The sequence below is a fragment of the Ammospiza nelsoni genome, chromosome 5, assembly GCF_027579445.1.
Source record: "Ammospiza nelsoni isolate bAmmNel1 chromosome 5, bAmmNel1.pri, whole genome shotgun sequence".
Taxonomy (NCBI): domain Eukaryota; kingdom Metazoa; phylum Chordata; class Aves; order Passeriformes; family Passerellidae; genus Ammospiza; species Ammospiza nelsoni.
This window is the reverse complement of record NC_080637.1, coordinates 9,298,740-9,311,852: the sequence shown is the minus strand read 5'-3', so window position 1 is coordinate 9,311,852 and position 13,113 is coordinate 9,298,740. Positions and strand designations below refer to the sequence as shown.

General features: G+C 36.7%; 1 protein-coding gene across 1 annotated transcript in view; it reads right to left on the bottom strand.

Moving 5' to 3' along the window:
• SEMA3A (semaphorin 3A) overlaps positions 1 to 13,113 on the bottom strand; it is a 165,407-nt gene that overhangs the window by 60,980 nt on the left and 91,314 nt on the right. The window contains exon 5 of the mRNA XM_059471669.1: positions 6,181 to 6,274. Within this exon, the coding sequence (XP_059327652.1) occupies positions 6,181 to 6,274 (94 nt within the window). The remainder of the gene's footprint in view (positions 1 to 6,180; positions 6,275 to 13,113) is intronic.

Sequence of the window (13,113 nt, the reverse complement as noted above, 5' to 3'; positions counted from 1 at the left end):
GTTGTTGCCATTTTATTATAGTTTGTTTTTTTACCCTTTTTTCTGAGCAGGTCCTCAGAAAAACAGTATATTTTACAGGAAATACAGAACATGCCTTTCTGCTTTGGCCACCTTTGTAACTGGTACTGGCAAAGGGCAACAGCTAAGGGAGAAAATAAACGAGGTCATTCCCTGCTACCCTGACCCCCACACAATTCACAGTGAACAACTGAACTAAAAATTGACCTGTGATACTCCAGCCCATAAATGGCACATACACAGCCTGGCTGGAGATGGAACCCATCCCAGTGTGTCCCTCCTCAGCCACAGAGGAGACAGAGGGAGTACGGAGAGAGAGACTGACTAAATTCAGGAGCAGGTCAAGTTAAATACCTGCCAGCTGGAGGAGAGTGTAATAATAATAATAATGACATTGTAACGAGAGCCACAGAAAAGAACCAGGGATCAAAGTACAGCACATATCTTTCTGACATTAATTTACAGCTTGTCCATGAAATCACTCCGAATCAAAAATGCTAAAAATGCATTTTTTTAGGACTGTGTTCTACATCTGTATGTGAAATGAGATAACCTACCCTGTGCTGGTAAAATGGAATTAAAGAGCATTATTCCTTCCAGCTACTACTTTAAAACTACCCATATTACACGGGTCCCTTGTGAAAAAGACAAGTTTGAGGATAAAATAACTCTTTCTTTAGCTAAGGTAATACATTTTTCATGGTCATCATGAACTCTACCATATCCTCATTTTAAAACACCCTTTTAGGAACATTTTTATCATTTTCATGGCAATTTTAGGCATTTCCATGGCAGGACAACCAGATCCAAGCATGCCTACTGCATATCACTGTCATCTTTTTCCCTGAACACTGACACCATGAAATCACCAAGTGAACTGGAGTGGCTCTGCAGCCATATGGTAGCTGTGAAAGTCAGGAGGGGTGAAAACATGATAGCGGAAAGGCGTGGAATTGAATGAATTCACAGCAGAGATTAGAGGCAAATAGACCAGTCATGCCCAGCAGGAGGTGTAATCAGAAGGGAAACAGAACAGCATATCATTAATTAACGATTTACCATTCTTCTGTGTCATTTTCAACTTTTTTTTTGAAGGGGAGACAATCACTTAATTATAGTTATTATTATGTACAGAGTATGCAGCTGAGATTTTAAAGATCATAAAACCTTTTTGCCTGTGAAAAGGGCTTTGATGCTATGCTTAACCTTTCTTTAACCTTATCTTCATTTTCTTGTCTTTCAATCCCCAGAGAGTTCTGATAAATCAATAGAAATCAAAGGGGAAAGGAAAAACCAACAAGGGCTATTTTTCTTCTTAGTTATCAACAGATCTAAAGGTCAATCAGTCAAGAAAATATATTTAATACTATATTGCTAAAATTTAACCAAACGCAATTTGAAAATGAATGAAAATTATACATTTGAAATATTTAGAATTGTAAGGTTGTTTTGACACCTCGGTTTCTAACTTGATATATAAAAACCACTGGAAATTAACATATTTTCCAGGCTGGACTCAGCTCAACCCAAGAGGACACTACAAGGCTCTTGTGGCTGATACTTTTTCTTCAATGGTGACAGGATAAAAGTTTTGCCAATAACTGGCTTCAGCATGTTTAAAATGAGGAAGGGTCTGTAGAAAACTGTCTGACCTTTCTATCATCCCTACTACAGCCCCCACAAGTTTCAGTGTACCCAAACCAGTGCCTGCAGTTTGAACTGATCTGCTGTAGTCATGCAAAAAGGGGATTTTGACTTCTTCCAGACAGAAATACCAAGGAATACTATTTATTTTTGTAAGGCTTTAGATAATTTTTGCAAAATTCAGGGTGAGCCTCAAGTCATGTCCCAGATGTGCACATCCTTTAAGTTAGTGCTATGCAAAAGCTATATGAGGATTCTGCCTCCTGTCTAGATAGAAGTACATTCATCTTTATTTCCCTGTGCATACTTTCTTTTGGACTGAAATTCACTCATTGCTAGTCTGGAAAATGATTCTTTAATGTCACAGATAATCTTCACTGTGTTACTTCTACTGTCAGCAGTTTAAAAAGAAGTTTTATAAACTTTAAGAAGAAAGTGGAAATTAATAGTTTGAAAACTGACAAACATTTATCGAAGGGAAAGAATAAAGGAGAAAAAAAAAAGAAAAAATTAGTCAATTTGTATTTCCAGCCCAGCAGCACAAAGGAACTGTCAGCACTGTCCAGAACTAAAGGATGGCCTTCAGTTGTTTGCATAAGTAAAAAATATCTTTTGGACCAAAACCACCTATTGTAAAGGAGTAGCATGATGACACACAAATGCAAACAGAGATACATATATTGACTTTACTGAATAAAGAGGCAACAATTAAAGTCCATAGTAATTCTGATTTTTGGAGGGGAGGAAACTTTTACACAAACAGCACAGAACTCTGAATAACTCCCCAAGGTCATGAGATACAAAGATGTTGAAAACTATGCAAAGTGCATCTATTTGATAAATTTTATCTATTTGATAAATTGCTTCTATTCAGCTTTTAAGTAAGATGGCATTCTGAAAGAAAGTAATTTGTGGAGAGTAAAAAACTGTAAACTTTCTTTTCAAAGTAGTAAGGAAGTTGAATGAATGAGGAATGTAGGCAAAGCCAAGCCCTGAATGTCACCATTGCTCTCAATGGTGAAAGGGTTCACAAATGAAATCTATCCTTGGTTAAAAGGTTTATTCAGTTAAGATTTTCAGACATAGAGGTGGTTTGACTTCACTTCTTTTAAAATCAATAACTAAAATTTCCCAGAAATTACAGTAATTTTAAAATCTTGAACCTCATATGTACTTACTAGCTAATTTCTAAGAAATAGAGTACTAAAGTTCTTAACTAGTGAAAGGCCACTGTCTTTCAGATCATATTAATACACATTTGGGAGCATTAAGGCACCTAAACTGATTTTTAAAAATGAAAGAATAAATAAAATCTAAAAGGAATTGTGAATGGTAAAAGAAAAGAAAAAAAAATCAGTGAGGTACAGGAGCATAAAAAGTTTTGAGGATTCTGGATTACCAAAGCTTTTGAAAAACCCAAATGGTCATTTCCCTAAACAAACAGTTGTTGGGACAATGCCGCCTCCTTCTCTGAAGGTTTGTTATTTTTTTTTCAACTGTCCCAATAGAATTCCTTTAGTCTAACACATTCAGTGATATTTTCTCCTGTGATTATATTCCTTGGAAACCATGCTGCTTCTCATTTTCCTCCCACACTGGAATACTCGTGAGTGGTGCCCAGGGATTTCTGGGTCTCCACATTTCATGCATTAGCCCACTCAAATGGAGAGTGTGTAGTTAGCAGCACAGAGATGGGAATGGCTGCACACAGTCTTACATTACTAGGAACCACTTGTATCATGCTCCCAGCTGGCTTTTACTTTAGAGTAGGGCAGCAATAACCAACTTTAATGAACAACTGTTAAAAAAATAATGAAAAATGTCTGCAGGTGGATGGAACAAGGAATGTATACTGGAAAAATATTGGAACAATTTAATAATGATGAACTGTTTATTTTCGTTTTGCTTTAGTGTGGTTTTTTTGTTTTTTTTTTTCAAATGCTATTGATTTTTTTAGGAGAGAGGGAAAACTGAAGATTCTCTTTACACTGGTAAGAGTTTGTTTCAGCTGAAATACAGGCCTCCTGGGTACTAACGGCTATTTAAGACCTGAAGTTACTTTTTTGCAAATTAACATTTACGTTTTGCCCAAATTCCTGCATTTCACTTACCTAAAATTTACTTTCTAGTTATGGTGTCAAAAACATATTGTCGTTCCACACTTTGCAAAACGTCTGTTTAGTGTTTCTGATGAAGAAGAGAGATAATGTTTCCCTCCTCTCAGCAACCATCTAAATTACTCTTCTCAGCCACTTTTTAACTTTCCTGATAGTTACTTACAATTACGAATTATAACACTGCATTTTAATGAATGCTGGGGAATTCTTTTACATAGCTGCCCTCTTAAATCTTAGATAAACCATGTTCACTAAAGAGGACAAATATTCTGAAGGGGTGGGAGTAGTTGAATTTCAGCTCAGCCCGGAGAAGAGAAGCAGCAGTGTATCCACGTCCCTGTTGTGACATTTTTGTGTTTAAGAGGCTCCTCTGGCCTGCTTGCCCTCACTCACTGCTTCCCTCCTGTGCTCCCTGCTTTGGACAGCAGCTGGACCAAACCTCTCCATCTCCAGCCATTGCTTGCCCAGTCCATCCCCTGTTTCTCAACTGTTTTGGGGGTGGAAGTTATTTTGCCTTGGGTCATCATTTTACCATAAAAAACAAGGTGGTTTTGGCAAAGAGGAGTTATTTTTAGGCAAAGAACCAATGGTGAATTTGGCATACACCATCTGCAATACACACTCAGCAGAAAAGGGCTGCAGTAAATGCAACATCATAACCACTAATGCAGTGTGGCTGTGAGGCAACTATAAGGAGGCAGAGAAAGAAGGCTGCTCATGTTCAGGATGCAGGAATGCTAATTTCAGCTTCTCACTGAGTTTTGTGTGACTGAAGCAGAAATTTTTCATTGGCTTTGAATGCTCAATTTGCACCATTTTCTATTGTGTTTTTACACCCAGTGGCTCTAACTGAAGCCTGATCGAAAACAAATGATCATGCTCAGTCTATTCTTTATTAGAAGGAAATATACATGGAGTGAAAATTATAGTGTAAGGAAGTGGGCTCAAGAAAGCAAAGATGTATTAAAGAGATGAAATCTAAGCCAAGGGAAGTAAGATAATCACATTTGTGACAGACTGAGAGAAAGAAAAAAAAAGGAATGTGAAAAGCTAGATGCTGTTGACTTTGTGCAGTTGCATACCAGTTATACCATGTAATACCGGCTTGTCATTATTCTCTTCTTTAGTGTATATTAAAGTAAATAGTAAAGCTATTCACTTGAGAGTAGCTCTGTCACAAATTCAAGTTGCTCCAGGCACCAATTTATACACTGGCCTTTTACACACACTTTTTTCCTTTCTGTTTGTACAGGGTACAAGTTGGAGCAAGATGTGGATGTCTTTCCTGTTTTTCCTGTTAAAAAGCATGTGTCCCCAGGTTAGCTCATCACCTGGGATCATTATGGGCTTTTAAGATCAGGAAATGAGGCACACTTAGGACTAAATTTTTGTTGCTGTCTCTTTTGAATAGCTTAATTTTTAAATGCAAAGTAAATAGAATAAGGGCAGACGGTAAGCAAGGCCCTAGGCTAACAATATGGACAAAGGCCTGAATAAACCAATGTATCTCATTATGCGTCATTTCCTGAAGACTTCTAAAATATGAGAATCTCTAATTTTCTCAAACTATTGTTGGATTTGAAGTTGTAATAAATTGCCAGAAAGTTACATGTAAAGATGGTAAAGATAAGGTGGCTACACCTAGGCAGAGGTGTAGGGAAAGAAGAATCTGTTTCCTCCTAATTTAGTCTCATAAAACATCCCTTTGCCTTTTTTGCGAAGGTGAAGTAAAGCAATTAATATATTTAATTTAATTAGATAAGTTAAATCAATTAGATAAATTAAATCAATTGCATTAGTTCAATTAGATTGACACAGTCCAGTTGCTCCGTATTTACATATTCCATGAAATGAAGTATTACCAATTCAGAAACAGTTAATTTATTTCTTTTTGATCTGGCCAGGAATTTAACTTTATATAATGTCAGACAGAATCTCTTCAGCTGAAACATCACCTTAGGGTCTGGACCAGGGGCTGTTCATTGATCTCCAGCTTCCATGCAAGGTAAAGCTGGGTGACAGACATTCCTTGGCAGAAAAACTGATGTAAGGAATTATTTATTCCTGCTCTCACTGAGCTCTCAGCTGTGCTGGTGTGACCACCAGTGTGGCCAGCCTGTAAACTGGGTGATTAAAATGCCTCCACCAAGATGTGAGAAGGAAAAACACTTAGCAGAATGAAGGTATAAAGCAGCTCTTGTGGCACCTGAATCTTGGCTTACACCTCAGGACATTTGGGTCAACTGTATTAAAAGTAAACCAGAATTGCTTTAACTTGGAAATAAATTGCATAAAACAAATGCCTATTGTAGGTGCTGCAAGGAGAAAAAAAAAAGGCAGAAAACTGGTAAATTATTTACAGTGAATGTACATCTCATTGAACTTGTTATGTGGCACCTACCTACTAAAAGTGAAGCTGTCAGCAGTTTGGGATCATAAGGGCTTTTCCCCCGCCCATTTTCAAAATGTGACTCTTCCATTCTAAAAATGTTGTCCTGTGAAATAAAAAAAAAAAAAATTAAAATTTTAAAAAATTTAAAAAGAAGGTAAAAGCAACATTATTTCATTAAAGAAAACTAAGAAGTAATTTGAACTGTGTTCAAGAAGAGTGCAGTGTATGTGAGTCCCAGTGGGGTTTGTGGCTTCAGGGAAGTCAAATTGCACTGGGTGAGGATCTGGTAAAAGTGTCCATCTCCTAATCAGTATGTGCTGAATGCTGGTCAAAGGCAAAAATACACATAAACAGCTTGCGTCTCTTCTGTTGCACTTCACATATAATTTATTTTCATATTAATTTTCATGGGTTTATTGAATTATTTTTGCTTTCACTGAGAACACAACTGAGTAACAGTAACTGAAGAAGCAGGAATTTGAAACTTTTATCTAAAAAAAAGATAAAATCTATTTTTTACTGACTGTTATTTTCTGAAATGTGCTACCACTGTAGATTAGTACACAACATGGTGTGAAATTCTGCTTTTCCTAGCCTGAGTATATCCTCAAATTCAATTTCAATTGCATCAGGAAATCTATTATTATTACTACTACTATTATTATTATCATCATTACTACTACTACTACTACTACTACTACTACTACTACTACTGCTCCTCAATGCCTTGAGATGACACTTTTAAAATATATAGGCTGAGGGCAAATCATAGGGGAATATAAACCAAGATTAAAAAGGGCCTCAGTCAACACCAAGTCAAATGAGGTAAATAAATCCAAAGCAATGGGCTTTTCAGTACATTTAATTAATTTTAACTGGGGAACCAAGTCTGCCAATCAATTTGAATAGTATGTTTATCTTACATTTTGCACTGAGGATAAAACCAGAAGAATAGATGCTTTGTGCACAGAAGTTTTCAACATTCACAGAAGACTTGTGAAGAGCTCAGCAAAACCTGGGATTTCCATTTCCCACCTGCATTGTGGTTAATTTGCAGATATCTAATTAAGTCAAGGAGCCCCAAAGAGAAGAGATCAACGTCCACCTTGGAAGCAGCATCCTCCTTGGCTCCCTGCCTTCCCCATATTGCTCATCCTTACAAGGACCAAACACACTTCCAAACTGTGTTATTTTAAACCCACTGTGTCCATGATTCTGTAAGCCACAGCCTACAGATTTTATTACAGGCTTGTTCAATTACATCACACAAGCATGTATTTATGTGTATTTATTACATATTTTCAAAAGCACGTGAGATGGAACTCACATTTCCTTCCATTCACTGAAGAAAAAGGTGAAGGGAGAATGAACAGTTAGGAGGACAGCCCTGTATGGCTTACTGCACTGTAAGATAAAAAGGTTGGACACAGCTGAGTGAAGTTTGTTCCCAGAAAATCTCCTAAGGCATGTTCTTGTACATGCAGCCTCCCTGATTATGTTTATACAGTCATCCTGTATCTGTAGTATCTGACAGAGTATTAACATTTCTCTCTCTGCTGTTGTCTTTCTTTCTGGTTCTTAATAATCCAGACACATTCCTTGCTTCTCTCCAGTTTTCTGTTTTGCTCCTTCTAACCAGAGATGAATAAATAATCAAATAGAAAAGCATTTCTGGAATTCTACTGTTGGGTCCATATCTAGATCTTGCACAATAAATAAAAGTAGTAAATTGATGAGAATGCTAAACCTCAACTGCAATAATAGAAGATGCCACTAATGCTACAAGCTATTATTGAAAAATGTTATTATCAATCTACATTTTCTTGGCATTTCTCCTTAGTAGATGGCAATTGCTCAACCTGAATACCAATTAATATCTGATAAGGCCACAGAGTCAGTGGCATGACAGTTAAAGCAGAATATATTCTCAAAACAATCCCATGTGTCATTATAAGACAAATAGGAAACAGATGTGGAAAGTGATTTGGTGTAGGAAGGATCTGATTTTTGACTGTATTCTTCTGGTTTATGTCACTGTGACTCTACTGATATTGGTGTGCAGAAGGCAAGAACAAGTGGAGACCCAGGTCAACCTAAATCAGAGATGATCTACCCTTCTCTTAGTGTTTGTGGAATAAAACATTTGAAATAAGAGGCCTGAAAGGGAAATCCCACAGTGTTTTCACATTTCAGTTAAAGAGCAATGAACAGACACAAACTGTAAGTTTCCAAATTTATGGGTGAGTAACAATGACAATAAATACATCGCTGTTAAGTGCCAAATAAATGTATCATGGTTAGTCTGAGACCCCAGGCAGGTCTGATAAACATGCTGTATGAAGTCCAACCTGTCAGAAATAGGGCAACTTGCCCCAACAGCTTTTTGGGTGCAGAAATCAATCCACCTCTATCTACAAACCCACAGAACATACAGGCAACAGAGGAATAAACTCTTCTACATACCACCTGCCATTTTAAAAGACTAGGAAGCAATATGACTTGTGATAGATACTTGATCACACTGGTCACATTTCCACCCAAATTTCATCAGTCTGCCTGGAGATAGCAAAGAACAAGGCTCTGCTCAGAGATTTAGGGGGTCTTTGGACTATGTGAGTGTGTAGGCCCTCTTTTATACAGTACAGACAAGAGCTGTCAGATGGAAAGAATACACAGTGTTTTCAGAAAAATTCTGATCAGTTAATTGTAATTTTGGTGCTTCTTGGGTTTTGCAGTTAATTGAATACAAAGAATGGTACTGCAGTGAGTCAGCAAATGCCTGAGCCACAGACAGCAAAACCTCCTCTGTATTAAACAAATGCTCAATCTCGCAAAGCTTTATGAGGGCTATTACAGAATCAAGGACAGGAATTCATGACAAAGCACGATTGCCAGGTGGGAGAAAAGGTTTCAAGAAATGCAAAAAGAAGAAAGAGAAAAAAAAAAATTCAAAGAAAGGCCTTTGTAACTCAGCCATTAGCCCAATTTATTGTCTAGACCCTTTCATTAGTTGCATTGGCATCCCAAAAGGATATTGCAATGTACTTCAAACCTTTTTTATAGATCCTTGTAGTTAAAACCTTGCTATGGCATGTTTTATGGGTTATTAAACACTAAGTTTATATCTCATTGATGCTTCTTTATAATCCATAGTAAAACCACCAAAAATGAGATTGTTTAGGTCTTGAAATTCCACAAACCCATAAAGACAACAAGTGACTTGCTGGCTCATGATATGACACGAATTGTTTCACCTAGTAAATGCTTTGCATGGAAGGAGATAATGCTTCTGGCTCCTTAAAACATATGTTTTCCTGAAACAGACAGTATGATAGATGGCAAGATTTAGCCAAAAAGAACTACAGTTAAGTCCTGGAAATGAAGGAAAAAACTGTTGTGATTCCCAACGATCTGCCACTTCCAGGCTCCAGAGACTCACTTCCAAACAGCTGAAATCCTGAAACAATGTGTCAGATCATGACACTGAGTGGTGACAAGACCTTGCTATCTGACTAGACATTTCACATATTGGTATTGAATAGCGTCAGTCAGCCAGTGAGCCAATAAAACATTGTGTATATATATATATATATATATGTATGTATGTATGTATGTATATGTTTATGCATATATATGCTATATATACATAAATATAACAACTCTATACCTATTTATACATATATAAATAGGTATATATATACACCTATATATATAGGTACATATATATAGGCATATATATGCACCTATTTGTATATGATATATATACCTATATATATGGTATATATACCTATATATATATACACACACACATATATGGTGTATATATATATGGTATATAGCTAGATACATATATCATATATATTTTTTTTTAAATTAATTAATTAAATTATTTATTTATTTATGCTCAGTATGATAACCTCTTAAACATTTTTTCTTGTATGTCTGCCTGTACCTAGACCATCCAGTACTGTCTGGAAAACGTAAATTAGCTGTTATTGGTAAATACAGATTTTATTTCCCAGTTTAGTACTAGTGCCTTGCAGGTGAACATGTGGTCAGTGAGGAAGCACTAACCTACCATCCTAAGTCTGGACAGCACTGACTGCTGAATTTCAGTGAGATTTTTTTCCTGTAACTTTTCTGGCAATTGTCACAGAAATCATCCCAGGACTGCTGAGCTTAATGCAGCAAAACCACTGCTGGTCAATAATGAATAAACACAGTGAAAGCAAATGATCTGAAGAGACTTTGCTGATGGACTGTGTACAGCTACTATGGAGTCAGTACTGGTGTAAATTATCAGGCATGGAACGACAGCAGTGAAGCTCCCCAGGCATTCTAGTGCAATGGAATGAACTCATATCCTTACTCTGCTAACCCCCAAACCATAAATAGAAAGGAGCACATCTCCAGGGTATCTTTCAGAGCTAACTGATTTCCACAAGAAGCTGCTGAACAAAGAATGGTCCAGAAACATGCAATGTGCCAAGAGCCTTAGGAACTATCACAATCTTTGTTTAACAAAAAAGGTGGAGTTAGCCATAACTGTGAGAATTTTTGATGTTGGCATGCCTCCTTGCTATTTACACAGACTCTGTTGTGCTTTGATGAAGTATTTAGTAAAACAAACTGATCAAGAAAAAAAAAAAAAGACAAACCCCAAAAGTAACATCCCTGACCCAAAACCTCAGAAAAAAATATCTCCAAATGATTTCCAGAGTGCCTGGAGCATAACAATGCATCCATTGTGCATTGGAGGACTTTAAAGCCAGTGGCAATGTCTCTTAACTGAGCAAGAAGTTGATGGCATGGAAATATTTTGTTCTCTGCATTGTTCAGTATTGTAAAGTTCAAAAGGCAAAGCTCCACTTCCCACTCAAGGGAAAAACTTTCAGACTTGTTAAGGTTTGTATTTCTCCCCTCTATGCAGAGGATCAGTTGAGGTGGCTGAATTTGCTGCCCTGGTCACAGCAGAAGGCTTCAGGTCCCCCTGAAGGAGGAGTCAGAGCAGCTCAGAACTGCAGCTCCCAAGGGCAGGACCTCGTCACTGACCACAGAGGAACCTTCATATGAAGTTAGGTCTGAGCTAAGAATGTTTCTGAAATGAACACTGCAGAGGCAGCTGATTAGAGACACCTTGGAGACTTTTACAAAACAGAAATTTGATGATTTTGCTCTTTGGGTTTTTTTTCCGCCCCTTTTTTTTTTTTTTTTCTCCTGCCTTCCAATATATTAATACCAGTGAATTTTTGATTCACCCCTTGCCCGTACAACTTTCAGTGCACACATTAAATAACTACATCAAGGCTATTTCAGAGAGAGCCTTTTGAGCAGATTTCACTCTGTGAGAATTGATTTATTTATGAATTATGTTACTTTTCAAGAATAATTTTAAGTGAAACAACTGTGAAGGATATGGCTATGTTGTTATTGTTATTATATTTCCTATTTCACACTTAATCTATTGAGTCATGAAAACTGTTAAATATGAGGACTTTGGTTTCAGGTTTGGGAATCATGCTGTTACAGAACTTTTAATGAGAAACTTTTATTAAATGTATCCCCCTGGAATGCTTTATTTTTAAAAAAGTGCAAGTGCAAATAAATATAATGTGAGAAATTATGCAAAAAATACAAATATTAAAACAAATGTAAATGTTGAGGCAAGTGGTAACCATTAGGGAAATAGGTGAAAAGTGATTGAAATAATAATGCAACTGCTTTAAATCATTAATTATTGGAAGAAAAAAAAAGAAAAAATAATAAAGAATAAAGAATAAAGAATAAAGAATAAAGAATAAAGAATAAAGAATAAAGAATAAAGAATAAAGAAAAAAGAAAAAAGAAAAAAATGCACACAGTGGGCTTCTGACTTTTAGTCTTAAGGCTTCATGTATTATACGGTTTTACCTGCAACATCTGGAGGACACTGGGCTCTGCAACACCTTTATTACATTTTGCTGTTCCAACCTGAGGCTTAACGGGATTGAATTATGAAAATCAGTTTTAAAATCCTGTGGGAAATCACTCTCACTGACAGATCTTTAGTGAAATGGTGTTCCCAGAGAAAGGACTCCAGCTTGTGTAGGACCTGGAACTGAAACTTTCTGGGATGGCTGTGCTGTGCTGTGCTAAGGGGCACAGAGAAAGAACTTTGTTGAGGAGTATTTACTTGCAAAACTGATCAAGAGCTATGAAGATCTGCCCACCTCTCCATGCCTCCCACAGGCGGTTTGCTCAGTTCCCTCATCACTCCAAGATTAATCTGTGTTCTCTTCTTCAGATTCAAGAGATATTTTTTCCTCTATACTTGTAGATATTTACTGGCATTTTGGTGCCTGAAAATCTTACTTTTGAAATCAAAACAAAAGAACTGTTGTGATGATGACCAGCTCCATGCGTCATTTCTGTAGATTAATGAAAGAAAAACAGATTTCTCTTTCTGCTTTTGTACCTATACATCACTTCTACTGGAAAGTTTTCCTAGCTTCTGATCTTCAGAAGATGCCTTAAAATGCCTATTGCTTAAAATTGTCTATTGACAATTCTGGAAAGCACAAGTTTTGAAAACCTGACTCCCTAGACTGAATTTGGACAATTCACCCTCTCAATAAGTATCTTTCAGTCAATTATCAAACACCCCACACTACTTGGCTTTCTTCTGATATTAAATCTATAAGTATTTATTAATTTACCAAAACCTTTGCAAAAAGGGGAATGTTATCAATCTATCTATCTATCTATCTATCTATCTATCTATCTATCTATCCAATTATAATCCAATGAATTTAATGAAAGGGAAAACAGCCAACTGGGCTGTTCAGGAACAGCTGGTTCAATCTATTCATTATTCCTAGCTCATGATCAGTAAGTGCTTCTGCTTCCGATTGGGAGAGAAACCAAGTGTCAATGTCAAATGGTGAAGACTTGTTCACACCTGAG